Source organism: Cnephaeus nilssonii (assembly GCF_951640355.1).
Source record: "Cnephaeus nilssonii genome assembly, chromosome: 5".
Taxonomy (NCBI): Eukaryota; Metazoa; Chordata; class Mammalia; order Chiroptera; family Vespertilionidae; genus Cnephaeus; species Cnephaeus nilssonii.
Genome location: NC_137076.1, coordinates 81,814,964 through 81,842,867, shown reverse-complemented (window position 1 = coordinate 81,842,867; position 27,904 = coordinate 81,814,964). Strand labels below are relative to the sequence as shown.

The 27,904-nt window shown below is 56.1% G+C and overlaps 1 protein-coding gene across 5 annotated transcripts; it reads left to right on the top strand.

The window, feature by feature from the left end:
- The first annotated feature begins 3,601 nt into the window (after positions 1–3,601).
- PCDH1 (protocadherin 1) lies at positions 3,602–26,777 on the top strand. 5 transcript variants are annotated; one of them, XM_079771331.1, is made up of 6 exons: positions 3,603–3,839; positions 12,089–12,954; positions 15,865–18,060; positions 23,135–23,354; positions 24,355–24,393; positions 25,560–25,697. In XM_079771331.1, exons 1-5 carry the CDS (start codon positions 3,800–3,802, stop codon positions 24,378–24,380), a joined length of 3,348 nt encoding a protein of 1,115 aa, XP_079627457.1. In that variant the 5' UTR covers positions 3,603–3,799; the 3' UTR covers positions 24,381–24,393; positions 25,560–25,697. The 5 variants fall into 5 exon arrangements, with proteins under 5 accessions (XP_079627454.1, XP_079627457.1, XP_079627456.1 ...); XM_079771328.1 differs by lacking the exon at positions 24,355–24,393 and having other exon boundaries at positions 3,602–3,839; positions 25,560–26,777; XM_079771330.1 differs by lacking the exons at positions 3,603–3,839; positions 24,355–24,393 and adding an exon at positions 5,341–5,362 and having other exon boundaries at positions 25,560–26,777.
- The last annotated feature ends 1,127 nt before the right edge of the window (positions 26,778–27,904 follow it).

Sequence of the window (27,904 nt, the reverse complement as noted above, 5' to 3'; positions counted from 1 at the left end):
ATCCCTCCCTAGTACCTCCCCTGAGGAGGTGGGGGTGGTCCTGGAGGTTGCAGCTGCCTCCCTTCTGTCCATCAGTCAGGATTTGACTATGGAAATAAAAAAGTGGAGGTGGAAATCTTGGAGTCCCGGGAGAATGTGTTGTGGGGGGCCCTTGGAAAGGACTCCCAGGTTATCAGAAGGTTCGGCAAAGCTTCCCTGGGAAGAGGGGATAGTGAGAGGCGTCCGTTGGGAACCTGGGATTTCCTGGACCTGAGCCATTGGCTCTCCCTTGACTATAGTCCCCAGCACAGCCGTTTTGGTGTTTGCTTATTTTGGTTATTTTTTGATCAGATATTTTGGCACTGTGCACACTGCCTCCTGTTGCCATGGCAGCCGTGACAGGGGCTGAGATACCGTGAGAAAAATACCAAAATTAATGAGTGAGCGAAAGTGCAGCTGAGAGAAAAACAAGGTTAAAAAAAGAGTTAAAACAGTAATGAAAACAGGCTTCCCAGCTCCACAGCAGAGCAGCTGCTGAAGCCTCCCCAGAGTGGCAGCCCCCGCTCAGCCTTGGGCTCCTGGCATCTCCCAGACCTCAAGGCAGAATTCACTTGCCTTCTCCCACCCAGTCAGCCACAGACCCAGCAACAGCCACTTGGAACTGTCCCAAGCACAACAGGGGAGATCAGTTTCAACAGCAGATCAGCTCCCATCTCAGGTAGCATCCTGCCTCCCAGAACAGCATCCCAGGGAACAGCTTCTCATCTCCTAGGCAACGTAGTCTGGGCTTCAGCCCCCACACAACAGTGGTCCAGCTATATTACCAGGAAATGGCCTCCCGGCTACACTCGAGCTTCAGAGCAATGGCTGCAGGCATAATAGCATCCCAGCTAGATTCCTGCATACAGTAACAGCCCAGCCACAAGCCTGGGCAATAGCATCTTAGCTACAGCCAATCACTGTATGCTGTCATCACAGCTATAGCTTCAGGACCAATAGCATCCCAGCTACAGTCTTATACACAACAGTAGCTTGTTCTTATCCCAGGTAACAGCCTTCCTCCCAAGTACAGGCTCCTAGCAACAGCCTCTCATCTCCTAGGACCTAGGCAATGGATCCAGCTATAGCCCCACTTACGTCATATCAGCAGAGAACAGGTTTTCAACTATCGCCAGTCTCTGGTGTGATGGCCTCACACCTACAGCTTCAGGTCCAATGCAATTTCAGTTACAGCCCTTCCCACAACATGTATGTACACACACACACACACACACACACACACACACAGCTTGGCAACAGCCTCTTTGGTAATGGAATTATTCTGGCTGTAGCCTAGGCACACAGTATCACAGCATCACGACAGTGTTTCAATTGCAATCAGAGGCAACAGCTTTTCTGTTACAAAGCCAGGCCCTCCATTATCCTAGTCCTCTTAGCTACATCCCAGGTACAACCATGTCACAGCAAGAGCCTTAGGCCACAAGCATCCCAACCACTCCCACATCTAGCACCCCCCAGGCTTCAATCCCAGGCCACAGTCTCAGCTGGAATCTCAGGAACTGTCGGTTTCAGGAGCCTGCGATTCTCTACTTGCCAACCTGGTTCTCCTCCCAGTTTGGTATGGGGCCAGGAGGCTGGCTTCCCTCCCCTTCAAATGCCACCTCCCAGTCCCTGTCCTTTGCCAGCCCCCCTTCCTGGGCAAGTCAGCTCTGATGCCCATATCTACATTGCAGGCTCGGTCCCCCACAGAGCCCAGCCTGGCAGCTGGGTAGGAGGGGATAGGGGCAGGGAGAAGAATGGGCACACCCTGGTTTGCCCTGGCCCAGTTCTGCTCCTACCACTTGGTGCAGGATTTGGGTTTGATGGTGGTGAAGCAGGGAGGACGAAGGAGAACATCTGGGAGATTAGCATTTCCTGCCCAGCTCTGCGGCTGCCTATCTTGCTCAGCCCTGAGCAAGGGAGGAGAACAGAGGAGCCTTTGAATGGCTCCCAGCAAGCAGACCAGGGCGGGCTTGCTGCAGTGGGCAGCAGGCACATGCTGGGGGCAGGGAGGCTAGGCAGCTCCTCTGTGGGAGATTTCTTCTCTCTGGGCCACTGATTCCTTCCTTGGAGCTGTGCTCAGTGATGGAGAGAGTATGAGTTTTGCAGGGGGCAGAGAGGAGCCACTTACAGGACAGATTCTCCTTTCACTAGTTCACCCTACCTCTCATCCAGAGCCCCTGTCCTGGGCTCCTGGGGCTGAGGGCTGGGGGTGGGGACTAGATCAGGGCCCAGGCCAGAAAGGAAGTGCAGTTGAGGGGGGCTGCTCTGGGGAGAGAGATCTTAGGCAGTCCTTGCTTGCCTCCTTAGCTGGCCAGAAATCCCGCCCTTCCCCAGAAGAGTGTTCCAGAGAGGCCAGGTACGAGAAGGAGAGGAAGCAGAGGAAAGAAACAAGGGATAGAAGAGTGGTATGGATGGGAAAATGGGGGAGGACAAGGAGGAGGAGTTAGAGGCTATGGCAAATAGAGGCCCAGCAACCAGTCATCCCATAATAGGTCTTTCCACACCCAGCGCCAGGCTTTGCCAGGAACAGACTTCCTCATTCTTCTGACCTAGAACACCTTGCCTATGCCTCTAGCCGGCAAAAGGCGGGAGGTCATATCGAACTGGGGCACTTGGGAGCCTGGGGTACACAAACCTCGAGCTAAGGAAAGGGAGTTCCCAAGCTGCTCCGAGAGCTCTAGATGGCGCAAGAGAGCCAGAGCCGAGCGAGAGAAACAAGAGTATCCAAATGTGTAAGACACTGCGTGTGACACTGTGTGTGATTCGGTGAGTGTGCGTGTGACAGGGAACGTGTGGCACTGCGAGGGCATGTGACACTGCGCGGCCTTGCGGGGCAGGGACCCGCGTGACTCTGGGCGAATGTGTGTATATCACTGGTAAATGTGTGGGGCCACCAACCCCCTGTCGCCCCGAGGGCAGGTGATGGGGGACCCTCAAATAGCCCGACTCAGACGCGTCACCTCCTTCTCACACTTGCATATTCCCCCATTCTCATTCTAGAGGAGGCCCCAGTCCCATAACCCTCCACTTCGAAAGGTCCCCTCCATAGCCCCACCTCTACGGTTAGCTGCGGCCGCCGAGGCTGACCGCTCTGCGGCTTCGGCCAGAGGGGGAGGGGTGGACTTCCCCCGGAGCGCAGTGGGAAGGGAGGGCCACACGGGGTGATCGGGGGTCCTGGCGGGAAGAGGATGGATCTGGAGAAGCAGATGTCCAAGGAAGAAGGCACTGGGGGAGACGCTTCCTCTGCCTCGACTTCCCGGGGGACAGGGTAGGGACAGGTGTTTGGTGAGGTTAGGAAGGGAATTCGGGAGGGTCCCAGATGGGGGCTCGGGTGGGATAAGTGTAAAGTGAAGAGCCAGGGGTCGCCCTGTGTATCCGGGCCCCGGGTAGTGGAAGACAGCAAAGGGGGTTCCTGGCTTTTGGGGAGCGGTGCTCGGGGTCCCCTCCCAGTGGGACCGGAGCGTCTGTAGCTCCACCTCCTCGCCGGGGGAGGGGGGGTTGGGGGGAGGCGGGGAAGCGGGCGGGAGGCGGGCGGGCGAGCCAGGAGGGAGGAGGAGGGAGGGGGCGGGCCGGGCTGTGCGCTCTGCTCGCTGCTGGCTCCGCTGCCGCCGCCGCCGCCGCCGCCTCCGCCGCCTCACACACTCCGGGAGCGGGAGCGCGGCGCGGACGCGGAGCCGCCGGGGCTGCTGCGCTTGTAGCCAGCCGGAGCCGGAACCTGAACCGCAGCGCCAGCCCGAGCCGTGCGAGCCGCAGCCCGGGCCGGGGCTGGTGGTGGCTCATGGACTGCAAGGCCCGCGGCCGGCGCTGCCCGGAGGCGGGTAAGGATCCGGTGGCGGCGGTGGCGGCGGTGGCTCCCGGCCGGGGGAGCGGCCATGGCCGACGGGAGCTGCGGGAGGGGCGCTCATTCGAGCGAGGCCAAGGGGGCCCTGTCGATGCTCCACGCGCCGGGGCAGAGGTGGGAGAGGCTGGGAGCTTGGAGTGGGGATTGCGGCCGGAGCACCCTGGCCTCCAAGGTCCGCGGCGAGAAACGGAGCGAGGAGAGGGGGTGCTGAACCGGACCCCAGCTTCGGCGTCCCGCACCCACGCTCTCTTGGAACCGCGGGGATAAGGAGACTCTGGGAGCGCGCGGGATGGAGATGGTTTGGGGGAGGCGCGCAGCCCTCAGTGTGTGCTTGTGTGTTGGGGGGCTCCCTGAGGACGAAACAGCAAGGACCCTCATCCACAACGCACACACACACTTGTTGGGCAACGAGCTTTGCTCGCTCAGGCGCTTCCAGCTCCCCGGGGGCACCCTGAGGACCAGACCGCGGACATATGTACACGCACACACACATCCGTTCATATGTGCACAGACATACCTCCCGAACACCAGCGCCCACTGGGCACCGGCACTAGCTCAGAAGCCGCTCCAGCGCCTGCACGGTCAGCGGCAGGGACACACAACCCGTGGCCACACAGAACCGCGGAAACCAGCCGGTGTGACATTCGGACACAAGCACAATCCCGTGCCCTCGGGTAAGAGTGTCTCGGCCACAGTTCCCTAGATGAACACTTAACACCTAGCCTCACGCACATATATTCCTTTAAAGAACATACCCTAACACAAATCATGTTACCTACCCCTTGGCCAGAACATAGGCACACATCACAGGTCGGCTTGCACCCCTCGACTGCACCCACAGAAACACACAGCCAGTGTCTCGGCACACACCTTGAGCGCACACACCCGAACCCGGTAAAGCACCTGCAGCAGCGCCTCCCGATCACAAACACAAAATCCCCCGCCTCACACGTCCTAACAGTGGGCGTCTCACACATCTTACACCAACAGTGTCACAGTACACCTTGCAGCTAGACACACACACACACACTCTGTCCCTCTCCCTCGGAGACCAGATTCCGTCGGCGGAAGCCGGGGCCACCCGGGGAGCCCCTAATGCCCCTTCACCTTAATCGCATTGTTATTGTAAATATCTGCGCCGCGGGAACACTGGAGGCCGCCGGGCCGGCTTCCCCGCCGGCGCCTCCCCTACTCCCACTCCGGGGCTGGGCCGACCGGGTATTCCCGGAACCAGCTGGACCTGGCTGGTCGCGCCATCCCGCTCCCCAGGGCTCCAGGGCCCTTGGTCCCTTTGCAGAGGGTGTAAGCCTGGGGCGGTAACTGCGACCCTCTTCGGACCGTGTAGCCGCGTCCTCCGAGCCAGCTGGGTCGCCAGCACACCTGTTTCCTCCCACACCTGGGCGCCCCCTCCGCGGGTTCCCAGCTCCAGGCCTGAGTCTTGGGCGCCGGCAAGGCCCTGGGGCCAGAAGGGAGAGCGCGGCGCGCGCAGGAGCAGAATTGGTAGGTGAGATGCGCTCGCACCCCTTCCCCCTAGTTATCCTCGGTAGCCCAGACTTGTGGCCTCAGTTTCCCCAGGAGTGGTCGGCGACTATTCCTTCTACCAGGAAATATTTGGGGTGGCATTGAGGTCTTTGAAGACTGAACGCCGCCGAGCGGAGACCCTTTGCCGCCCGCCGCGAGAGGGTCGGTTTTGTGGGGACGTCCCCTCCGGGCCTGGCTCGCTGCTTAGTGATTCCGGCGCCGGATCCCTCCCCGTTCCCTCCCGGCGCCCGCTGCGTGGCTCCGGCCGACGCGGGCTTGCGGGAGACCCTAGGCAGAGGCCGGAGATGCGGAGGAGAGATTCCCCGCAGCGGCCCGTGGGGCTGGGGGCGCAAGGGGCCCGTTGGCCAATGCGTGTTCTCACCGCGCGGTGCCTCCACCTTGCCTGGAGCTCCCAAGGCCCGGCGCCGCCGGGGTGGGGGTGGAGCCGCCGGAGCCCGAGGCTGGTGGAGGAACTGTCGCCATCACCCCTCTCCCCCACCCCCAACTCGCCTGCGTTCTCTGGGAGGAGACGCCCCGCGCACGGGGTGTGTGCGGGGAGCGCCCGCTGACCACGGCTGCGTAGGCCGGGGGCTGCCCTGGCCGGCAGAGTCCAGGACGTCGTGACGGAAGGCGCAGGGAGCCTTCCATTACTTACTCTGGGCCAACCCTCGTGTACTGCCAGGAAAGAGGGCACCCAGAAGGTGTTGGTGACAGCCCAGAGGTCTGGGTGTGTGTCTGGGGAGGGGCAGGGTGTTCCTTTCTTGACGTGGGGGGTCTGCACGGATTGAAATTTGTAATTACAACTAGGCCAGGGCATGGGGTGGAATTGAGGGGAGAGGAATGAGAAAGACCTCCAGAGATGGCTGGGGACAGTGAGGTAGGGGAGCAGGCCTGGTTTCCCTGCCTCCATCCCCCAGTCCCCAATTCCAAAAGGGATCAGCTGGAAAGGGGTGTCATGCGGGTCTGGTGTCCTCCTGGCAGAGGAGCTGCTGCCGTGGCTGTTCTTCAGGGAAGCTGGGCTACAGAGAGAGTGAGCTAACTGCTGGGAAGAGTGGGATGGAAGGGCCAGGAGGGGGCCTGCAAGGGTGGGGGTGTGGCTGAGTGGGAATCAAGGCTGGGGGGAGAGGAGATGGAGGAGGCCCGTCTGGTACGGGGTGAGGGCTGCCCCTACCATGAGCAAGGAGAGTTGGTGCTGCAGACAGATTCTTTCAACAATGCCTGGGGCACCTCTCTGCCAGGGCCCATGGTGGCTGCTGGGGATGCCATACGGTAGTAGCATACATACCATCCTTGCCTTCCTAGGTCTTTCCAACTGGCAGGGGATCGATTCAAACAATGAATACCTACTGTGTGCCTGGTGCTGGCAGTGATATATGTGTTTACATATCCTTTATAATGTAATAGAGCTTGATGCATCAGTTCTTATTTAATCCCCCCAAATAACTTCAAGAGGCAGGATTTATTATTTCCATTTCACTGTGGAAATGGGTTCAGAAAGGTGAAGTCACTAGGCCAAGGTCACACAGCTAGGAAGTGGTGGAGCAATGGTTTGAGCCCCGACAATCTGAAGAACGCAGGTGGCTGGAGGCCCTGCAGAGGTTAATGGCGGGTTGTGGGAGAGAAGGGAGTGGAGCTGAGGCTTGGCACTTGTTCACTGTGGGAGGCCTCGGGGCAGCTCCACCCCGCACAGCCCTTGGTGTTTTGTGTTCACAGTGTCGGTGCCTGTTGTGTAACAAACAGAGCAGGGGTCGGGGCTGCGGGTCCAGGGCTGACCTGGTCGCTGGGATGTTGATAGCTGTCTCTGTGTGTTTCCTTTTCGGCCGAAGCGTTCAGCAGGAAGTGGACTCCGGTCCCCCAGGTGGGCTGGAAATGAAGGTTGCAGTTGAACCCTCACCACTGCTCTCCTCCCTCCCCAGATGTTGACACAGATGTTGTTTTTCCTTGACCTTCCCTGGATTCTGCCCCCTCACACCACCTCACTGTGCTCCTTAGGCCTGAGAAGGATGAGTCAGTGTCCCTGCTGAGGCTCTGGTTTCTCAGGGTCCCTGGTGCCCATGTCACTGGGCGGAGGTGGGGACAAGCCTTGCCAGGAAGTCAACCAGGGCTTGGGGAGGGGCAGATAAGGGATTAAAGGCTTCAAAGTCTGCCATCTGGGACCAATGACTTCCAATAACTAACCGCCGGGACAAAGTTCAGGGATGGTGGGAGCAGGGGTGAGGAAGGGCTGGCTGTCCATGGCTGCTCTGGATTGCCTTGCAGTCCTAGGGTCCCTGAAGCTGCCTGGGAGCCCTGGGCCCTTCAGACCTTGAACCCTAGGCCCTCTCTTTCTGTTTCCCTCCTTGCCTGGCAGGTTTGGCAGCCCAGCGAGGTGTGTGTGTGTGTGTGTGTGTGTGTGTGTGTGTGTGTTGGGGTGGGGGTGGGGGTACATAGCAAACATCATATTCTAGCCTCAGGGGTGATTTCTGTTGACTTTCCCTCCCCCATCCATCCTTTCCCCCAGACTTTGGGATGTGAAGAGGTATTCTTCTTTCTCAAACCCTGACTTCCACTTACTACTTCTGTGACCTAAGACAAGTAATTATTCTTTTTGAGCCTCAATTTTATCATCTGTTGTGGGGAGCCATGTAGTAATAAACAGTACTCACTTCAGAGGGGTGGGAGGATTCGATGAAATAATGTATGTAAATGTAGAAAAATATCAGGGAGTGTTAACTTGGGTCCTGGTGATAACAGTGAAGATGATGGTAAAAGTGATGATGATAGATAGAGTTCGTGCTTCTAATTCCTAGGGTTTAGTGTATCTCAAATTTGTCTCTTGAAAGTTCAGGGCCATTGCTTCCTGCTACCTGGAGATTTCTCCAGGTCCTTTCTCCGGATCAGAATTCCTAAGGGTGGGGCCAGAAAAATCCTCATTTTAAAGGAACTCTCCAGGTGCTTCAAGGGCCTAAATCCTCTTCAACTCTTGCTCCTACTCTGGGTACCCTCCCCCAACCCCATTCCCTCCTCCTCCCCCACCCCTATTCTTCCTACCTCTTAGGAACACCCCTCCCCCCACCTTCCTTGCCTTGATAGTCCATTGTGGTTCTTTCTCCACCTCAAAAGTTAGATAGCACAGTCCTTTCCTGACTCCTCTGCTTGCTAGAGGTAGGGGAGAGAGAGAGAGAGAGAGAGAGAGAGAGAGAGAGAGAGAGAGAGAGAGAGAGAGAGAGAGAGAGAGAATGAGAATGAATATGGGGGAGGTCACAAGCTGTTGTTGCTGGGAGGCCTGAAGGGTTAGAGCCTCAGGTTGTGACCTGGAGACGGGGAAGGAAGCCCCAGCTACAAATCAGTCACCCTAACTCTGCCAGACCATGGGCCTCTGAATTTGTAGCTAAAACTTGTGGCATTCATTTTTCTTGGAAAAATCTGAACCATAGTTTCATAAGCTTCATAAAGGGGGATGTGACCCAAAAAGCGTAAGAATCCTTGATCTGAAGAGAGTGAGTGGAGGCAAGCAGTCACTGCCTTATTTTTCCTCTTTGTCAGGTTTAGGGTAATTCCCTGGTGACCCCCAACTCTGCCAAGACTTACGCATGGAACTGGGCGCACAGTGATCCCGAGTTGTGGAGTTGTGTGCGTGCTAGGGGGTGGGGGCGGGGGCAGAATAAGGTGCCCAGAAGGGAATGAGTTTCTTTGGAGACAGGTGTGTTTGGGTTGGGACATGATGGTCAGATAAGCCCTATATTTAGTCTATGAAGGTAAAGGCCTGGAGAGTGAATCCAAATGGAACATCTGACAAATTCCTCCGTTGTTTTTTTTTTTTTTTTGCATTGTGTGACAGTCTATTTGATTTTTTTTCTGCAGTCTCTTCCAGAATAGAGAGAGGTCCAGGGAGGGCAGGGGAATTCCTCCTTCTTTTAAAGAGATTAAGATTGCGGTTGGGAACAAACACACACTCCTCTGATAATGGTCTCACATACTTTAAGGACATTCTGAGAAGTGACCAGGGCGGGGCTGTGCCTTGGGCGGGCCATGGGGAGGAAGTGAAGTGTTTGACTGGAGTAAGGAATCCGTGTGTTCAGTGAGCATTTGCTGAGAGTCTACTATGGACTGAAACAGGGAAAGATTAAGTTTGACCCTCGCAGGTTCTCAGTAGGGGAACTGGGCAAGAAAACAAGCCAGGACCACCAAAAGTGCCAGGAGAGGTTAAGCCTGGGAGCCAAATAACCAGTCATTCTGGAGCCCTTGCTGAGTGCCTACTGTATGCAGAGTCAGGTGAGATCTTGAGGATTTAGTAGTAAACAAAGCAGGGGCTCTCCTGCTCTCTGCTCAGTCTTAGTAGGAAAGACAAACAATTCACAGATTACTTCCCTAAACCCATGGTCGGCAAACTGCGGCTCTTTGGCCCTTTGAGTGTGGCTCTTCCGCAAAATACCACGGCCTGGGCGAGTCTATTTTGAAGAAGTGGCGTTAGAAGAAGTTTAAGTTTAAATAATTTGGCTCTCCAAAGAAATTTCAATCGTTGTACTGTTGACATTTAGCTCTGTTGACTAATGAGTTTGCCGACCACTGCCCTAAACAACTACGTCACTACAATTGTGCTTTTAGGGGCATTTGTTGAGGGCTCGCTGTGTGCTCAGCATTTAGCCCACATCATTTCAAACTCCCTAGGAAATAGGTAGCATAATCCCCATTTTACAGATCAGGAAACTGAGGCTCTATATTATTTGCTCCAGCTCGTGTAGCCAGGAAGGGACAGCTGGGGTTTGCCCCACCCTGTTCGATGTCATAGTCCCTGCTCTTCTCCACCTTGCTGCTGCCTTACATGTGCCAAATGGGTGCAGCCACACAAAACTGTCATGAGTTAGAACCATTGTCAGCCCCACAGGAGCAGATTGTATCTGTCCTGTTCGCTGCTGTGTCCCAGTACCCAGAACAAAGCTTGGCCCATTGTAAGTGCATGAATGAGCACCTCTAGTGTGCCCAGATTTGTGAAGGAGCATGGGTGGGGAGGGGGGATGAATGTAGGGAGCTCTGTCCCTTCCTTCAGGATGTTTGGTGTTTGCCTGGAGAGGCAGAGGACACAGGAATAGGTGCACAGTATGCCCCAGTCCCTTAGCAATGAATCACTGCTGCATGCACCAGGTAATAGTGATTCATTGCTGAGGGATTGGGGCAGACAATAAGTGGCTGTGAGTTGGAGGCAGGAGAGGTCACTGTGGGGTGGGGAGACCTGGGAAGGATTCCTAGGGCACCAAAGCGGGCTTTCGGTGGCGTGAGTATGGTCTGTCATAGAGCCTGGAGTAGAATTTCCAGGTGTGGGGCAGGTATTCTGGGTACCAGTGGGGAAAAGAGATTGAACCTGAGCCCTCTGCTGAAAATGCTGGGCCAAAGACTTCGGATTTGAGTTGAGGGGCTGGTCTTGGTTTTGCTGGAGAGGAGGAGGGAGTCAAGACTGGGACAGTGGCTGGCAGGTCTGGCTGGGGTCTACAAATGCACAGCCTCAAAGCTGCGGGGAGACAGGCCGAAGAAACGGGTCATTGTGGTGTTGGGCGTGCCACTTGTGCTTGGCTAGGGAATACGGGAGTAATTGGAAGGATTTGGGGGTGGGCAGGGAGAGATGGGACTGGACCCGTTAAGGTAGGGAAGGGCCAGGTGTGAAATAGAGGCCAGATGTTTGCTGGGATAAGGATCAAATAGAGCCACATGTTCATATCAAGAGACTAAGCAGGGGAGGAGGCATGGTCAGGGAAAGGCTGGTGGTGTTACTGGCACCTCTGTCCCAGTGAGACCTGCTGGGCTCCCTGTTGCTAAGGACAGGGCAGGGCACCTTCCAGTTCCAATTCCTGGGCTAGTCTTGATCACAGTCCTGACCCCAGTCTTGACCTTTACTATCTTCCACACACCTATGGTGTCTTCCCCCTCACCCCCAGTGGAAGGCAGAGAGGGAGCGGGAGGATCCCTGGGAATCCTATGTGTACACATGTGTGCATGCTCCGGGGCATGTATGTTTGGGGAGGGCTAACACTCAGTCCTCAACCCTGTTTTCAGGCCTTGATTGGTGCCCAGTTCAAGCTGGCCCTTCATGGGGGCTGGGGGGACATTAGGCACTATGGGTTATTTTTTGACAAACAAGGATTTGAGATGTCATATCTCATACACATACTTTGACTTGGCATCTCAGAGGAGAAATGAGACATTATCCCCTCCAGCCAACGAGTGGCCCTCAGTGTGGGCAATAATGATCCAGGGTCTGGGGTGTAAGGGGTACCTGTGTCTCTTTTGTAATGTGTGTGTGTGAGGAGGGTGCTTGAGGCCTCACCCTTCCACTAGCTGTCTGTCTCTCTCTATCTTGGTATCAGGGTAATTACCATGGGTGACTAAGGCAGATGCTGGTGAGAAGGAGGTGTTGGGCAAAGCACAGAGCAGGGCGGGAAGGAGGGAGAGTCAGGTGGGTCAGGGCGTTCCATGGGCAGGAGCTGCTCTAGACCTGTTCCAGGTCCCTTACCGGCTCCTCCAGCTGGGCAGACACCACTGCTACACCCAGCTGTGGGTGAGACTCAGGGTTCTGGGGCCCGGAATCAGGGTTCTGTGCTGGGCTGAGCTCTCCTTCTAGGAGAGCAGTGTGTAGGTGGGAGGGGGAGAGTGGGGGACTGGGTCTGGGCCGCCCTCAGGGCCAGATTCTTCCTGTTAGCTGACTGCCTCTTTTGCCTCTTCCCCTTTCAGCCTTCCTGATTCCAGAGCCTGCCCGGATGGGGCCCCTGAGGCCCAGCCCAGGCCCTGGGGGGCGAGGATTGTCGATGCCCCCCTTGCTGCTGGCACTGCTGCTACTCCTGCTGGTTCCATCCCCAGGTCACACCACTCAGGTGGTGTACAAGGTGCTGGAAGAACAGCCACCCAACACCCTCATTGGGAGCCTCGCAGCCGACTACGGTTTACCAGACGTGGGCCACCTGTACAAACTAGAGGTAGGCGCCCCGTACCTGCGGGTGGACGGCAAGACAGGCGACATCTTCACCACCGAGACCTCTATCGACCGCGAGGGGCTCCGCGAGTGCCAAAACCAGTTCCCTGGTGAGCCCTGCATCCTGGAGTTCGAGGTGTCCATCACGGACCTCGTGCAGAATGGCAGTCCCCGGCTGCTTGAGGGCCAGATAGAGGTACAGGACATCAATGACAACACACCCAACTTCGCCTCACCCGTCATCACGCTGACCATCCCTGAGAACACCAACATTGGCTCACTCTTCTCCATCCCAGTGGCTTCAGACCGTGATGCTGGCCCCAACGGTGTGGCATCCTACGAGCTGCAGGCCGGGCCTGAGGCCCACGATCTATTTGGGCTGCAGGTGGCGGAGGACCAGGATGGGAAACAGCCACAGCTCATTGTGATGGGCAACCTGGACCGGGAGCGCCAGGACTCCTATGACCTCACCATCAAGGTGCAGGATGGTGGCAACCCCCCACGTGCCAGCAGTGCCCTGCTGCGCGTCACTGTGATGGACACCAATGACAACGCCCCCAAATTCGAGCGGCCCTCCTACGAGGCTGAGCTGTCTGAGAACAGTCCAATAGGCCACTCGGTCATCCAGGTGAGAGCCCCCTCCACCGCACTGTCAGGGTGACCCTCCTTTAGAAATGGGAGCCCACCCTAAACTGGTGAGGATTCCCTTCACTTAGGGGGGAAAACCACAGGCTACTGTGCAAGACCTTCCCACAAGCCCCACCCCACCCTAGCAGGTGCTAGTACTTTCCTCTTTCAGGCTACTTCAGGGACAGCGACATAGCATGTGACCGGTGATTCCCCCACCCCCAAGGCAGACTCCATTTGGAGAAATCTCCAACAAGTAAAACCCCCTCCCAAGTCAATCGATCCTCCCCCAGACACGGGAGCCAAGCTGGAACAAGGGAGCCACCTTTTGTCCGAATAGAATCTCTCTAGAGAAGAGACCATCTTCCCAACCAGGGGCCCTTTAAATGTGAGATTTTCCTGAAGCGGGAGGACAGAGCCTTACTTTGCCCCCCTCCTTGACAAAGTCAGATGAGATCACTGTAGCCAGGCAGGTCCTCAGAAAACTACTCAGAAGTCTGTATGCCGGCTTCCTCCACTAGGCATGGGGTGCCATGGGTGTGGGGTGCTTGGCACAGTGGGGGGTTTGGGTGCCTCTCCTGAAGTTCTCAGCACTCCACTCCATGGGAACTGCCCCAGGGGCTGGGCAGCTTGGTAGGGCCAGGGCCTGGGAGGGAGCAGAGAAAGCGTCCCTGTAGACAGGTGGGCGTATCTCCCACTGTCATCTCAGCCTGGCCTCCTGCCAGCCCCAGCTCCTTTCTCCTTCCCCCTGGGCTGCAGCTGTCTGTCTTTGATGTGAGGGAGTTGAGGAGGGCTTGGCCTGCCCTGGACACCGTTACCCATCCTAAGCAAGCCTTCATCCTATGACCTCAAGCTGAAGTGGGCATGGGGAGGAATTTCAACCCTTTTTTTAGAGGCTGGTGGACTGGAACCTATAGAAGAGAGACTGAGAAAGAAAAGGGAGACAGACAGTCGGGGATGGTGAATAATAATAGCCTAGATGCCAGGACTGCTCTAAACACATTATATGTATTCTATCATGTAATCCCCACAGTACAAGGTAAGCATTATCCCCATTTCACAGATGGGAAACTGAGTCCATAGAGATTAGGAAAATTGCCTGATATCATCCAGCCTATATTTTCAGGTCCCACCTTGGCCATTGCCCAGCAGTCTGGCTTCTGAGCCTGTGTGTGTGTAGTAGCTAACACCCCTCCCAGTGGGTGAAGCAGGAGAGTGGGGCAGACAAGACTAGAGGTAGATAGGGCAGCCGAGAGAGGATGGGAGAGAACTAGCAGTTGGAAAGAGGCAGAGAGAACTGAGCAAGGATGGAAGGGAAACAGACAGAAGTTAAGTCCTAGACAGACAAAGGGAGATAAAATGTCAGGAGAGGCAGATAAGCTGGGTGACCTATCTAGAAAGAGGGAGACACTGGTAATCATAATGAAAATGCCGGGAACAAACAGATAGATGGGGGGTGTGGGTGTGGATTGAAGGGTGAGGAGGAACTGTTTGTCTTTCAGAGGAGTGAGCAGAGACCAGGAGAGCTGGGAACCCATGTCCAGGGGTCTCCACTATTGAAAAAGCTGTGGCAGGAAGGAGAAGAGACTAGCAGTATCTTGAGGGCCCATTAGGTGCGGTGCCCAGCCCTGTGTTAGCACTGACCTTCAGAGATGGACAAATAGGAGGATGGATGGATGGATGGACTAAAAGAGGAGTCAATGTGCCAGGCAGTGTTAGGCACTTACACATATTATTCTATTTAATCCTTACCACAGTCCCATGAAATAGGGCCTATTGTTATCCCCATTTTATACATTTGTAGACTGAGGCTTGGGGAGATTAAAGAATTGGCCTGAAGTCACATAGTTGGGAAGTGGTGGAGCTAGGATTTGAACCTAGGACCCTTCTGCTCTGCTCCCCAGAGCTCTGCCAAGTTATGCCTGTCCCTTTCTCCCCCCTCATCCCTCACCCAACCTGTCATCACATTCTGTAGTTTCTACCTCATGGCCATTTCAACCAGGTTCCTGTTGCCCCCATGTTTGTATAGAGTATGTGTCAGTGCTGGCATGGGAGGGCGTGCCCGACGCAAAGGGACAGACGGTTCATTGTTTGATGCTGGGAGCCCAGCCTGCTGCCAGCAGGCTCTGTGGCCTGCACCAACCCCTCCCTTCTCACTGCAGGCTCTGCTGGATTCCTCAAGTTGGTGCCTAGCCAGCACCGGCCCAGTGGGAGGGGAAGAAGCTGCTGAAACAGGTTTCCCTGGTTTGACAGAACAGTGGCCTGGCCAGCTCCCTGTGACCCATATACCTACCTGACTGCTTTCAAAAGAAATCCCCTCACTTGTGTCCTCCAGGACATGTGGGTCTCAACTCATGTGCAAACACACATAGGCACAGACACATATACCTTTTCCCACAATCACCCATAATCACACGTGTATATGCATGCTTGCGTGTTATACATGTCATGCACACACACCATCTCTACTGCTCGCACCTATCCAGCTCTTCAGAAGGGTTGAAGGCCAGTTTAATTGGGTGGAAGGGTTGTACTAGTGATGGGCAACCTGGACCGGGAGCACCAGGACTCCTATGACCTGGACAACTGGATCCTCACCCCCGTATTCGGGCAGATGAGTGCGGGAATGATAAGTAGATTTAACTCTGCCTGCTCCCATCTCGAGTAGTTGCTTGCAGCACTGTTGAGGAGTTGCAGGCAGCATCTGTGCTCCTCGGGGAAACAGACCAGGAAGATGTGCGAGAGGGGCAGGACTGGGAAAAGGGCAGGACACGTGCTGCTTTTGGAAAGGGTGCCACGTTAGATCAGTCAGTCTGCCGTGCTCGTTTGAAAGGCAGCACGTGCATCTCTTAATTTGCTGTTCTGGACTAACCCATAACTGTTCTCCTTGTTTTTCTCCCCTGCTCTGTAGGTGAAGGCCAATGACTCAGACCAAGGTGCCAACGCAGAGATAGACTACATGTTCCACCAGGCACCTGAAGTCGTGAGGCGTCTTCTGCGACTGGACAGGAACACTGGACTTATCACTGTGCAGGGCCCCGTGGACCGTGAGGACCTGAGCACCCTGCGTTTCTCAGTGCTTGCCAAGGACCGAGGCACCAACCCCAAGAGTGCCCGTGCCCAGGTGGTGGTGACCGTGAAGGACATGAACGACAACGCCCCCACCATTGAGATCCGGGGCATAGGCCTGGTGACCCATCAAGATGGGATGGCTAACATCTCAGAGGACGTGGCAGAGGAGACAGCAGTGGCCCTGGTGCAGGTGTCTGACCGAGATGAGGGAGAGAATGCAGCTGTCACCTGTGTGGTAGCAGGGGATGTGCCCTTCCAGCTACGCCAGGCCAGTGAGACGGGAAGCGACAGCAAGAAGAAGTACTTCCTGCAGACCACCAGCCCACTGGACTACGAGAAGGTCAAAGACTACACCATCGAGATTGTCGCCGTGGACTCCGGCAACCCCCCACTTTCTAGCACCAACTCCCTCAAGGTGCAGGTGGTGGACATCAATGACAACGCACCTGTCTTCACCCAGAGCGTCACTGAGGTCAGCTTCCTGGAGAACAACAAGCCGGGTGAAGTGGTGGCGGAGGTCACGGCCAGTGATGCCGACTCGGGCTCCAATGCTGAGCTGGTTTACTCCCTGGAGCCTGAGCCGGCCGCCAAGGGCCTCTTCACCATTTCACCTGAGACCGGGGAGATCCGGGTAAAGACATCCCTTGATCGGGAGCAGCGGGAAAACTACGAATTGAAGGTGGTGGCAGCTGACCGGGGTAGCCCCAGCCTGCAGGGCACAGCCACTGTCCTCATCAATGTGCTGGACTACAATGACAATGACCCCAAGTTTATGCTAAGTGGCTACAACTTCTCCGTGATGGAGAACATGCCAGCACTGAGTCCGGTGGGCATGGTGACTGTCATTGATGGGGACAAGGGGGAGAATGCCCGAATACAGCTCACAGTGGAGCAGGACAATGGTGACTTTGTGATCCAGAATGGCACAGGCACCATCCTCTCCAGCCTGAGCTTCGATCGGGAGCAGCAAAGCACCTACACCTTCCAGCTGAAGGCGGTGGACGGTGGCGTCCCACCTCGCTCAGCTTATGTTGGCGTCACGATCAACGTGCTGGATGAGAACGACAATGCACCCTTTATCACCGCCCCTTCCAACACCTCCCACCGGCTGCTGACCCCCCAGACACGTCTTGGTGAGACGGTCAGCCAGGTGACAGCTGAGGACATTGACTCTGGTGTCAATGCTGAGCTGACCTATAGCATTGCCGGTGGCAACCCTTACGGACTCTTCCAGATTGGGTCACATTCAGGTGCCATCACCCTGGAGAAGGAGATTGAGCGGCGCCACTACGGGCTGCACCGTCTAGTGGTGAAGGTCAGTGACCGGGGCAAGCCCCCACGCTATGGCACAGCCTTGGTCCACTTTTACGTCAATGAGACCCTGACCAACCGCACGCTGCTGGAGAACCTGCTGGGCCACAGCCTGGATACGCCACTGGACATCGACATTGCTGGGGATCCAGAATATGAGCGCTCCAAGCAGCGGGGCAACATCCTCTTTGGTGTGGTGGCTGGTGTGGTGGCCGTGGCCTTGCTCATCGCCCTGGCAGTGCTCGTGCGCTACTGCCGGCAGCGCGAGGCCAAGAGTGGCTACCAGGCCGGTAAGAAGGAGACCAAGGACCTGTACGCCCCCAAGCCCAGCAGCAAAGCCTCCAAGGGAAACAAAGGCAAGGGCAAGAAGAGCAAGTCCCCAAAGCCCGTGAAGCCGGTGGAGGACGAGGATGAGACCGGGCTGCAGAAGTCCCTCAAATTCAACCTGATGAGCGATGCCCCTGGGGACAGCCCCCGCATCCACTTGCCCCTCAACTACCCGCCAGGCAGCCCTGACTTGGGCCGCCACTACCGCTCTAACTCCCCACTGCCTTCCATCCAGCTGCAGCCACAGTCACCCTCAGCCTCCAAGAAGCACCAGGTGGTGCAGGACCTGCCGCCTGCAAACACATTCGTGGGCACTGGGGACACCACGTCCACGGGCTCTGAGCAGTACTCCGACTACAGCTACCGCACCAATCCCCCCAAATACCCCAGCAAGCAGGTAGGCCAGCCCTTGCAGCTCAGCATGCCCCAGCCCCCACCCCACCCCTACCAGGGGGCCATCTGGACCGAAGTGTGGGAGTGACAGAGCAGGTGTGTTGGGCCCAGGTGCTCAGTAGCCCATGTGGGGGCCGGCCCAAGCCAACGGTGGGAGGTAGGACCAAAGATCTGGGGATGCTGGGGGCGGTCCTAGTTGCCTCACCCAGACATGGAAGGTTAGACAGAGTGAAAATTGAGGGACGGTGTGATCTCCTCCTGTTCCCTGCCCACTGGGAGAGGCCTGTAACTTGTCAAATCCCCGGGCACTGGACCAGCTGCTGGTTCTGGCAGGTGGAGGCTGATGGGCAGGTAGCAGAAGGATTTGGAGGCAGAAGCAGGGAGGGAAGTATTCCAAACCTGGGTCTCTATCCGAGGCCAGCCATGGTGCTTCTCCAGAGGGAAATGGGAGACCTGGGTGCTGCTGGGTAACTGGGCGGGGACTCTGTCAGGGAGGGGCCTCCCCAATTGTGCCTTCTGGATGTACTGTGTGTCACCCTCTTCCCCACCCCAGGCTCCTTGGGCTGGGCCCCAGTTTCCCAGCCCCGGTCCCAAATGCTTATCTTTGACAATAAAGTTCTCTATTTTTGGAGTTTTCGTTTCTTATTTTCCTGGAACTGAGAGAAGGAGTGAGAGAGACTGGAAATATCCCTTTGTCCTTAGGTCCTGACCCAATTTTCCCATCCCTTCTTTCTGCCCCTTCCCACATCCTAGACTTGCCCCTCCGCTCCTACGTTTTTAATTTACCGTCTTCCTATCCACCCCCATGTCCATGTCCTTGTCCCAGGGAAAGTGCCCATTCCAAGTATCCCTCAACATGTCTCCTTTACCCCACGTTTGTGAGGCCTCCTCCCTAGGAATGACAGTCTTCACCAAGAAAGGGCAGGTGGGGCTGCACCCAACTCCTGCCCTTTCTCCACTGGCTGAGGCTTGACTTTGCCAATCTGCCCATACTGAGCCTGACAGACTCAGACCAGAGCACCTCGTGGGGTGGAGTGCAGCCTGCCCGTCTCAGGTGAAGGCAGATAACTTCTTGATTATACCAGCCACCTTCCCTTCAAGTCAAGATCTTCCCAAGTCCCTTTCCCAGACTCTTCATCCCAATACCACTCAACACCCAGCAATTAGCTAGCCCTGCCCTGTGTGTCCCCACCATGATCACCATCCTGGGCTGCCCCGAGGGAGGGCCCAGAGAAGGGGGAGGAAATCCTCAAGTCCTTGAATTGACCTGCTCTGTATCCCCACTTTTAGGGCACTCCCTACTGACTGGGGCAGAGGCATCCTAGTCCTGCCCCCTCCCTTCCTTCAGCTCCTTGCTCTAGCCACCTGCGTTGCTGGCTCTCACTCTCTCTCTCTCCATCTCTCACTTCTTGCTCTCTTGGGTTTTCCCTAGCTGTGCCTTAGAGGGAGGGGAGCTAAAGTCTGGGTGAGGGACCTCAGGTCCTGAGTGAGTCTCTGAGGCCAGAGGCAACCTGTCTCCATGGCGACGGAAGAGGCTTGAGACACTCCCAAGAGGTCCCAGGCGCCAGCTCTCTACTTTGATTCTGTCCACAAACTCGCCCATGCCTGGGGGGGGGGGGTAGCCCCAAAGTAAAAACTCCTGGGGGCTTTGGAGGACTGCGGTGTGGGGAAGTGAAATCTAGTCTCATCTCATTTCTCCTGGACAAATTAGCATCTCCAAGGTGACCTCAGGCAACTCCTGACCAATCATTCTTTCTCTTTAGTTCCTGCCTTGCTGCCACCAGTTCTTTCTTCTATTCCTTTAGCTCCTTCACCCCGTTTCTTTCCCAGAGTCAGAAGGGTTATCCCTTCCTTGGCTCCAGTTCAAATCGTGGGTGGAGCCACAGTGCATACCTTCTCCCAACATTCAGACTCAACCAAACTGCAACACCATTGTCATCACCCAAACACAAAGGCTGTGTGCTCAGCATGGTACTAGGCCCCGAGGCTAAATGGCCACATTTGTGCAAGACATAATAGTGAGAAGATGAGGTAAATGAGAATCGTAAGTGTCGAGTGAGAAGTGCCATAGAAAAACTTTCCCCAACTTGTCCCAGGACTACTACTGCTACTACCTGCTGCTTTTTTTTTTTTTTTTTTTTAGTTTTTACTAGGTGCAACGTACCATGCTAAGCACTTGATGTGAATTAGCTCATTCAATGCTCATAACTCTTTGTGACATAAGTCATTATAATGCTTACTTTACAGAAGTGAAAACTAGTTAGCAATGAAGTCAGAATTCAAGCACAAAGCATCATGAGATCTGATTTCCAGAGTCTGCTGTTAACCATTATGCGATAAAAAAATAAAAAGAGGGGGCCTTCTATGATCAAGTTAGTTTTGGTAGTAAGAGCTGCACTATCACATTATCCTATTAAAGGCTCTGAATGCCTGAAAGCAAGGGGAAACCTGTTAAACTATATAATTCTGGGTTATCCAATTTTATTTGACCATAGTGCCCTATCCCTTTCCTTGAGGAGCACAGTATGGGAAGACCTGCGTAGGACATGGGAGTGGATTCATGAAAAGGGAATGTGAAACTCATTGATAAGTAGGAGTTGGGCAGGAGGGTTTGCCCTGTGAGCCAACTCCTGAGTCAGGAGTGAGTGTGACCAAGTTGGGGACAGGGAGAAGGGAGAAAGGGGAGTATTCTGGCTGGAGTGGAGGGTATAGGAGAGAACAGAGATGAGACTAGAAAAACTAGGTTGTAGAGGACACTGATGCCTTGCCGAAAGTTCCTTAAGAGGAAATGGGAGCCCCCGAGAGCTCATGAGTTTAGATGAACTGAGTTTTACAAAGTTCACTGGAGTATATAGTAGACTTAAAGGGAATAGAGGGGAAGGTACAGGATTGAAACTATGGTCTGAGCTAAGATGGTGGCAATGGGGATGATGGATGGATGGATTTGGCTGACCTTAAGGAGAAAAGACCCATAGGACTCAAGGGATAATTGAATATGGGGTGGGAATGGGGAATGAGGGGAGAGGTACCAGGATTCTCAGGTAGATAGACATCATCCTGAGTCTGGGCGACTGGATAGTGATGAGATCATTGCCTATGCAGAAGCTGATTCAAGAAAAAGAATTTGGTTTCAGACATATCTGAAGGGCCAGTAGAGACAGCCAATTGGAAATATCCAGCAAGTGTCTAGAACTTCAGGGCTAGAGTTTGAGAGAGCTTTTGGATCTAGGCTTTTTAAGATTTAATAGTAGAGAATTAAAGGAAACATTTGGTGTTGAGTATGACCCAACCCTCTATTTTACAGAAAAGAATCATAGGGAAAAGATACCAAGTGATGTGCCTAGTAGTCAGGATGGAAGCCTTAGATTCCCAGGTGCGGGTTCTGCAGAGGGAGGAGAGGGAAGCACCCAACAAGCCGACCGCCCTGTCTCCCCAGGCCCCTCCTGGAGCTGTTCACTCCACCGGGTGGACGATGCTCCTTTGCAACCTCTCAGCCCCAAATGTCCAGGTCAGTTTTGGGGGCCTTGTCTGTCATCACCCAGATCCTTCAATGTTTTAGATCACAGCATGGATTGATCCCAAGAAGGGTTGCCTCTTCTTGAAGATGGGGTGGGAGCCAAGATGGGAAGGCAGTTCTGGGCTACCTTCCAACTGCCTTCCCATCAGCTCCAAAGCTCCTTGTCCTAGCAGACTCCCCCATCCCAGCTGCCTTGAATGGGATGGAGATTATGTAGGGTATCAGGGGGATGGGTCTTGAAAACCTATTGAGGGTTTTAGAGGAAAGACAAAGCTCTGAAAAAGTCTTAGAGGATTGGAAGGAGCCTGGAGACTCATCAGCAGGGCCCTGGGCCTGGGCGGCTCCCACTCCTGCCCTCCAGGGGCCCTGGCTCTGGGCCCTCCACAACTCTTAATTTATGGTTGGCAGGAACACCGGTGGCAGCCCTAGGTGGGTGTTTGGGTGACTGGCTGGTTGTGCCATGTGCCAAGCTGAGGTCGCCAGGTTCCTGGGGTGATCGTTAACCTGTGGCAGGCAGATAGGAGCCGTCTGGGAGCAGCCTGTCTCGGTTCCACTCCCCCCTCCCCAGTCCCCAGTCCAAGCTTCTAAGTCCTGGCTCCACCAAGTCCACAGCCCTTCCCAGAAGCTCCTTCCTGTTTCCTAGAAGGAGTCCATTTGAGGTCAGCCTTCCTAACCTCCTGATGGATGCCAGGTCTTCCGGGGCCCTGCCCTCTACAGTTAATATGTTTCCTGACCTCAGCATGAGGGAGTTTCCGTTGTTCCTGTTCCCACCCCCCAAGGTGTCTGGTTTGTTATCTAGCTCCCTTCTTCCCTCCCACCTTTTTCCACTCCCAGGCCTCTCTGGAGGGGAATGAAGTGGGGACAGGGGGGCTGAGTGGGAGCAGACTCAGCAGGGAGTCCTGAGGCTGCCTGCAGCATGACAAACCAGGCCAAGGAACAGGATCAGAAAGAGGTTGGCAACTCATTTGGATGGAGGCAATGGGAAGTTACAGAGCAAGGAGACAGGTGAGGAGCTGGAGTTCGGGGGGTGCTGTTTGGAAATTAGGAAACTATTGTGGTTTTGGTGAGCTCTTTTGGAATTAGGAGTCTATACTGCTTTTAGGGAGCTTTTCTAGAAATCGGAGGCTTGCTAGTGTTTAAAGGCTCTGCTTGAACTACGGGATTTGGCTGGTATTGTGCTATTCTGATGTTGGCTGTTCTGGAATTAAAGGGAGGCTGCGCCAGTATCTGGAGGCTACGCTGTAACAGGTGGTTGTACTGGATTAGGCTTATCGTGGTGGCCTGGGGGCTATATTAACATTGGGGCCTATGCTGTGTTGGGAACTTTCAGTGTGTGGTCTTGGCTGTATTGGGAGCTGTCTTAGAATTAAGGGGAAGTCCTCTATTAGGGTTTGTGCCTTCTGGGGGCTGTGCTGTGCTGGGGGGCTTGGCCTCTTCTTGGTTGCTGCTGAGGGGGGCTGGAAGATCTGGGGGTGAGCCTGGCTCAGGCTGGGGCCTGGTGTGGTGGTGGGCCCCATTGGGCAGCCTTGCCGGCCCACAGTGACAAGTTCTCTCCCTGCAGTTACCTCACCGCCGCGTCACCTTCTCCGCCACCAGCCAGGCCCAGGAGCTACAGGACCCGTCCCAGCACAGTTACTACGATAGTGGTCTGGAGGAGTCCGAGACGCCATCCAGCAAGTCATCCTCAGGGCCCCGACTCGGTCCCCTGGCGCTGCCTGAGGATCACTATGAGCGCACCACCCCCGATGGCAGCATAGGAGAGATGGAGCACCCTGAGAACGGTGAGGGGCGTCAGCATGGTTGGGGCACCCCAGGAATGAGCAGAAGCCAGAAATGGCAACGAGACCTTACAGACATCCTCCATTTATTGAGCTCATTGGATGTTCAGCAGTGATCACTGTGCTGAGTGCTCTCAGGTCCATGTTTATTTAATCTTCACGGCTACTCTCTGACCTGAGAACTTGATTGTGCCCACTTTACAGGGGAGGAAACGGAGGCTCAGAGAGGGTGAGTCACTTACCCACAACTATACATAGGAAGCAACAGAGCTGGGGGGGATTCAAACTCAGGCTTCTCTGGCTCCAGAGACCTTGCATTCAGCACCACATTCTCCTGCCTCCCTGGGGACAGGGCCCCTGAGAATGGTGGCCAAAGGGCTCGAGTAGTGGTAATGGAACCTGCCTCTACTTGAGGGAATCTTGAGGTAAAGAGGGTTCCCTAGCAAGGTCACAGGGCCTTGAGGAAAGGGAGGGTACCCCGGAGGCTTTTGGGATCTCAGAGAAGGGTATTATTGTCCCCTTGGGGGAAGAAGCAGTGTTTGGCTGAGGAAAGGGGTGAGGAGGTCTGGGAAGGGGCAGGCTTATCTGGAAGGGGATTGGAGGGTGATGGCATAAGGGATGTCCTGGCTGGAGCAGAGGTCAGTGTGGGAATATGAGGTGGGTGAGCTGAGAGAATGTGGTGTGGTGTGGTGTGTGTGTGTGTGTGTGTGTGTGTGTGTGTGTGTGTGTGAAGGTGTCCATAGCAGCCTGTGGAGGGGCACGCTGATCAGCCTCCCCTGGGGATGGCAAGACTTGCCAGCTTGGAGATGTCCTTGGGTCTTGCCCCCTCCCTCAGTCCAAACTCTCCCAGCACCCCCCAAAAGATGCAAAGGTCCACTTCCACCCCTTAGGCACTGGGCCCTTCTCTAACCTCCCAAGCCCCAGGTCTCAGAGTGCCCTCGCCCCCACCCTGCCCCTCCATGCTCTGTCTCATGCCCATCTCGTCCTTTTTGTGCCCGCGCAGAGCCGGCTGGTCGGAGCAGGCCCTGAGGCAGAGTGCCAGGTATGTGGGAGCTACTCTGGGGTCTGGGGGACTCGGCCCAGCACCCAGCCCCACCCACCCAGTGCCCTTGCTCTGCTCCGTGCTACCGTGGGTCCCCAACTCTGCCCTGAGCTGAAGAGCCTTGGCACTTTGAGGGTTAACAACAGAGCTATCCCCTCCTCACCTTGCACTGGCTGGAGGCCAAACCAAGGTGGGTGGTGTCAGGGGAGCCTCTACCCCAGGCAGTGCTGCTCCCCTGAGGTGGGGTCACCGCCTGGTACTGTCCCTGAGTGAGGGCAGGACAGGGGCAACTATAACAGGAAGTGCTCATGGCTTTAGCCGTTCCCATGGAGACCCTGCTGCCCAGCAACCACACCGGCTACTGCTGATGTCAGGCAGCCAACTCCTGTTCCCGTGGGTGTTCTGGGCAGGGAGCCGGGGCAAGGCCAGGGGTGGTGGTTGGTGTAGGGGGCTGGAGTGAGGTGGGGAGGAGCTGCATGAGTGTGCTTGTGGGTATGTGAGTGTGTGCTTCTCTGTGAACTCCCCACACGGAAGCTCGTCTCCTTCATGGCTTTACAGCAGGGCCTTGCTGCTCTAGGGTGGAGTGGGGTTCCAGGGTAGCTGGGAGCCTGGGGAGGCTTGAGCGGGTTCAGAAGGAAGGTATGTGTCCCCCTTTGTCTGACGATAGAGAAGCCCAGTGTAGACTTGTGTGCCCACACTTATCTGAGGACAGGTGTGTGTGTGTGTGTGTGTGTGTGTGTGTGTGTGTGAGAGAGAGAGAGAGAGAGAGAGAGAGAGAGAGACAGAGAGAGACAGAGAGAGTCTTTAAATGAGGATGGGGGTTTCTTCACCCCTGTCGGAGGGTAGATTTGTGGATGACGGAGTGCGTAGATGAGTTGCATGTTCGTGCACCAGTCTGAGGGCAGATTTGGTGGGTGTGTGTGAGCAGAGCTGGAGGGTGGGTGAGGATGGAAGGAATGTGTCTATTTAAGGGTGGATTTTGTGTGTGTGAGAGAGAGAGAGCATGTGGTGGATGGTGGGGGGCCTGTGTCTGTTTGAGGGGATGTGTGCCTCTGAGCTCAGTGGGCAGGGGGGTGTGCACCCTGTTCTGAGGTGCCAGTGGGAGGCCCGGAGCAGAGCTTTGCAAGGCCGCCCTCCCTGACGACTGTCCTGGCTCTCTCCTGTAGACCTGCGCCCTTTGCCTGATGTCGCAATGACGGGCACATGTACCCGGGAGTGCAGCGAGTTTGGTCACTCTGACACATGCTGGATGCCCGGCCAGTCGTCTCCCAGCCGCCGGACCAAGAGCAGCGCCCTCAAACTCTCCACCTTCGTGCCTTACCAGGACCGAGGAGGGCAGGAGCCTGCGGGCGCCGGCAGCCCCAGCCCCCCGGAAGACCGGAACACCAAAACGGCCCCCGTGCGCCTCCTGCCCTCCTACAGTGCCTTCTCCCACAGTAGCCATGATTCCTGCAAGGACTCGGCCACCTTGGAGGAAATCCCCCTGACCCAGACCTCGGACTTCCAACCGGCAGCCGCACCGGCATCTGCCCAGACGGCCAAGCGCGAGATCTACCTGTGAGCCCCCTTCTGGCCTGCGGCCACCCCCTTGTCCAGCCGCCGGCCAGCTCCCAGATGGGCCCATTCCAGGGCCCCACTCCTGACCCCTCCAGCGTGGACTTCCTGGCCAGGGCCCCAAGTTGTGGGGGCCAGTACTGGCCTCATGACCACGCTGGCCCTTCCCCTATGCAGGGTCCAGGTCCTCTTCCCTCACTTCAGCCCCCAGCCCCCAGGGAGCCCCTTCTTCCCCTTCCTGGGGCTTCCCCAGCTGATGCCCAAGAGAGCTCTTCTACAGTGACTAGGCTCCCATCCCTCGACTTCCAGGGAGCACCCCCTTCTTTGGGTAGATGGTGGAATCAAGGGTGGGCAACACACTTTTAACGCATTGTTTCCCGCATGGCCGACCAGGGCGGAGATAGGATGCCCCCATTCCAGCACTGAAGCAGGGCTGAACTGGGGAGCCCCTCTCCCTGGGAACTCCCAGAGGAATCTCCTGATCACCAGGGGCTCCCTGAAGGGCTTTTGGTACCAAAGGTGGGGTGGGGCTGGGGGTGGGAGTGGGCGGAGGCCTCGTCTTCCCATACTCCTGGGCTGACCTGCCCACCACATGCCCATGCCTGTCCCACCCGGGCCCCCTTCCCTGCTGGTCATGCAGTGTCTGTATATAAGGACCTTGGAATGATGTCCCCATTTCTGCCTGATTTGCAACTTTTCTCGTTGATGTTGTGTTGTCTTGGGGGACCCCTCTGGGGGAACCTGCCCTGTGTCCCCCACCCCAGGCCTCTATTGTTCCATGTTGTAAATACCTGGGGCCGTGGCGGGATGGGGGTGCAGGCCAGGGAAACAACGGGTGGGTGGGGGTGGGGATGGGGGTAACATTTGCCTATCAGCAGAGCTGGGCTTTTATTTAATTTTTTTTAAAAAAATACAAATCTCTATTTTTTTGGAACTGTTGCGCTGTGCCCTGGGGGGAGATCCCCGCTCAGGCTGGCCCTCCCACATCCCGACGAGCATCACAGAGGGGCCCTGAGACTGGGGGGGCAGCTAGACAGGGGTGGGATGACTGTGCCTCTGGCCTGGTTGGGTGAGTTGGGAGCAGGAAGGTTTGCTCAGGGGGTGGCTGACTGCTGCCCCCAATAGGGGGGACCTGCACCCTGCTTCCTCCCTGCCCCCCACCCCCCAGCCCCTGCCATGACTGACCCGTCAGCCTGTAAAACCACCATTGCCTTGATCTCGGGGTGGGAAGGGCTGCCTCAGGGCACCCTGGGCTCCTGGCCCCCTTCTTCCAGTTGGGCTTCCCTTTGCCAGGGTCAGGGGTCCCATGGGGGAGTGGGTAGGGAGATTGGGGGGGGCAGAGAAGCCCAGTCAGCCATGATGAGGTGGGATTCCTTTCTTCACCTCAGGGGGCCAGGGTGTGAGGGGCATCCTGTAGAGCCCCCATCTCCCACTGTGGCCATCTCAAAGCCTCAGTCCCTCTTCCTTCCAGAAACCCCCATTGCCTTGGCCCATACCTCTCCAGCGCCCCAGGGGCCCAGGCTGGGAGTCTGGAGACTCAGGGTATGGCCCTTGCTTGACTTAGTCTAAGCTTGGGGGGTGGCCCAAGGGTGGGAGAGGTGGGTACAGGCTGCTGGGTTGTCTGGTGCCTTTGGGAGCTGTGTTGCTGGGGTCTTGACTCCTGTAACCCCAGAAACCCCCACCTCCACCCCAGAAAAGCCAGGGGGGCTGAAGAATTATCCTAAACTCCGCTCCTTGCCCCTAACTCGGCTTCGAGTAACAGTGCTGGGAAGGAGAGCATTGGTAGGCTGGTGGCCCCAGCATACACAGCTCTTCTATGGAGGGCAGGGGGTAGACTGAGCTGGGGTGGCAGCAACCAGGTCTAGGGGTTAGCCAAAGGCTCCTTTCCCTGGGGGAGGCCCAGGAAGTGGGCTGGGGCTTGTTCAAGAGACAGCCCCTCCCCCCTGCACAAACGGGG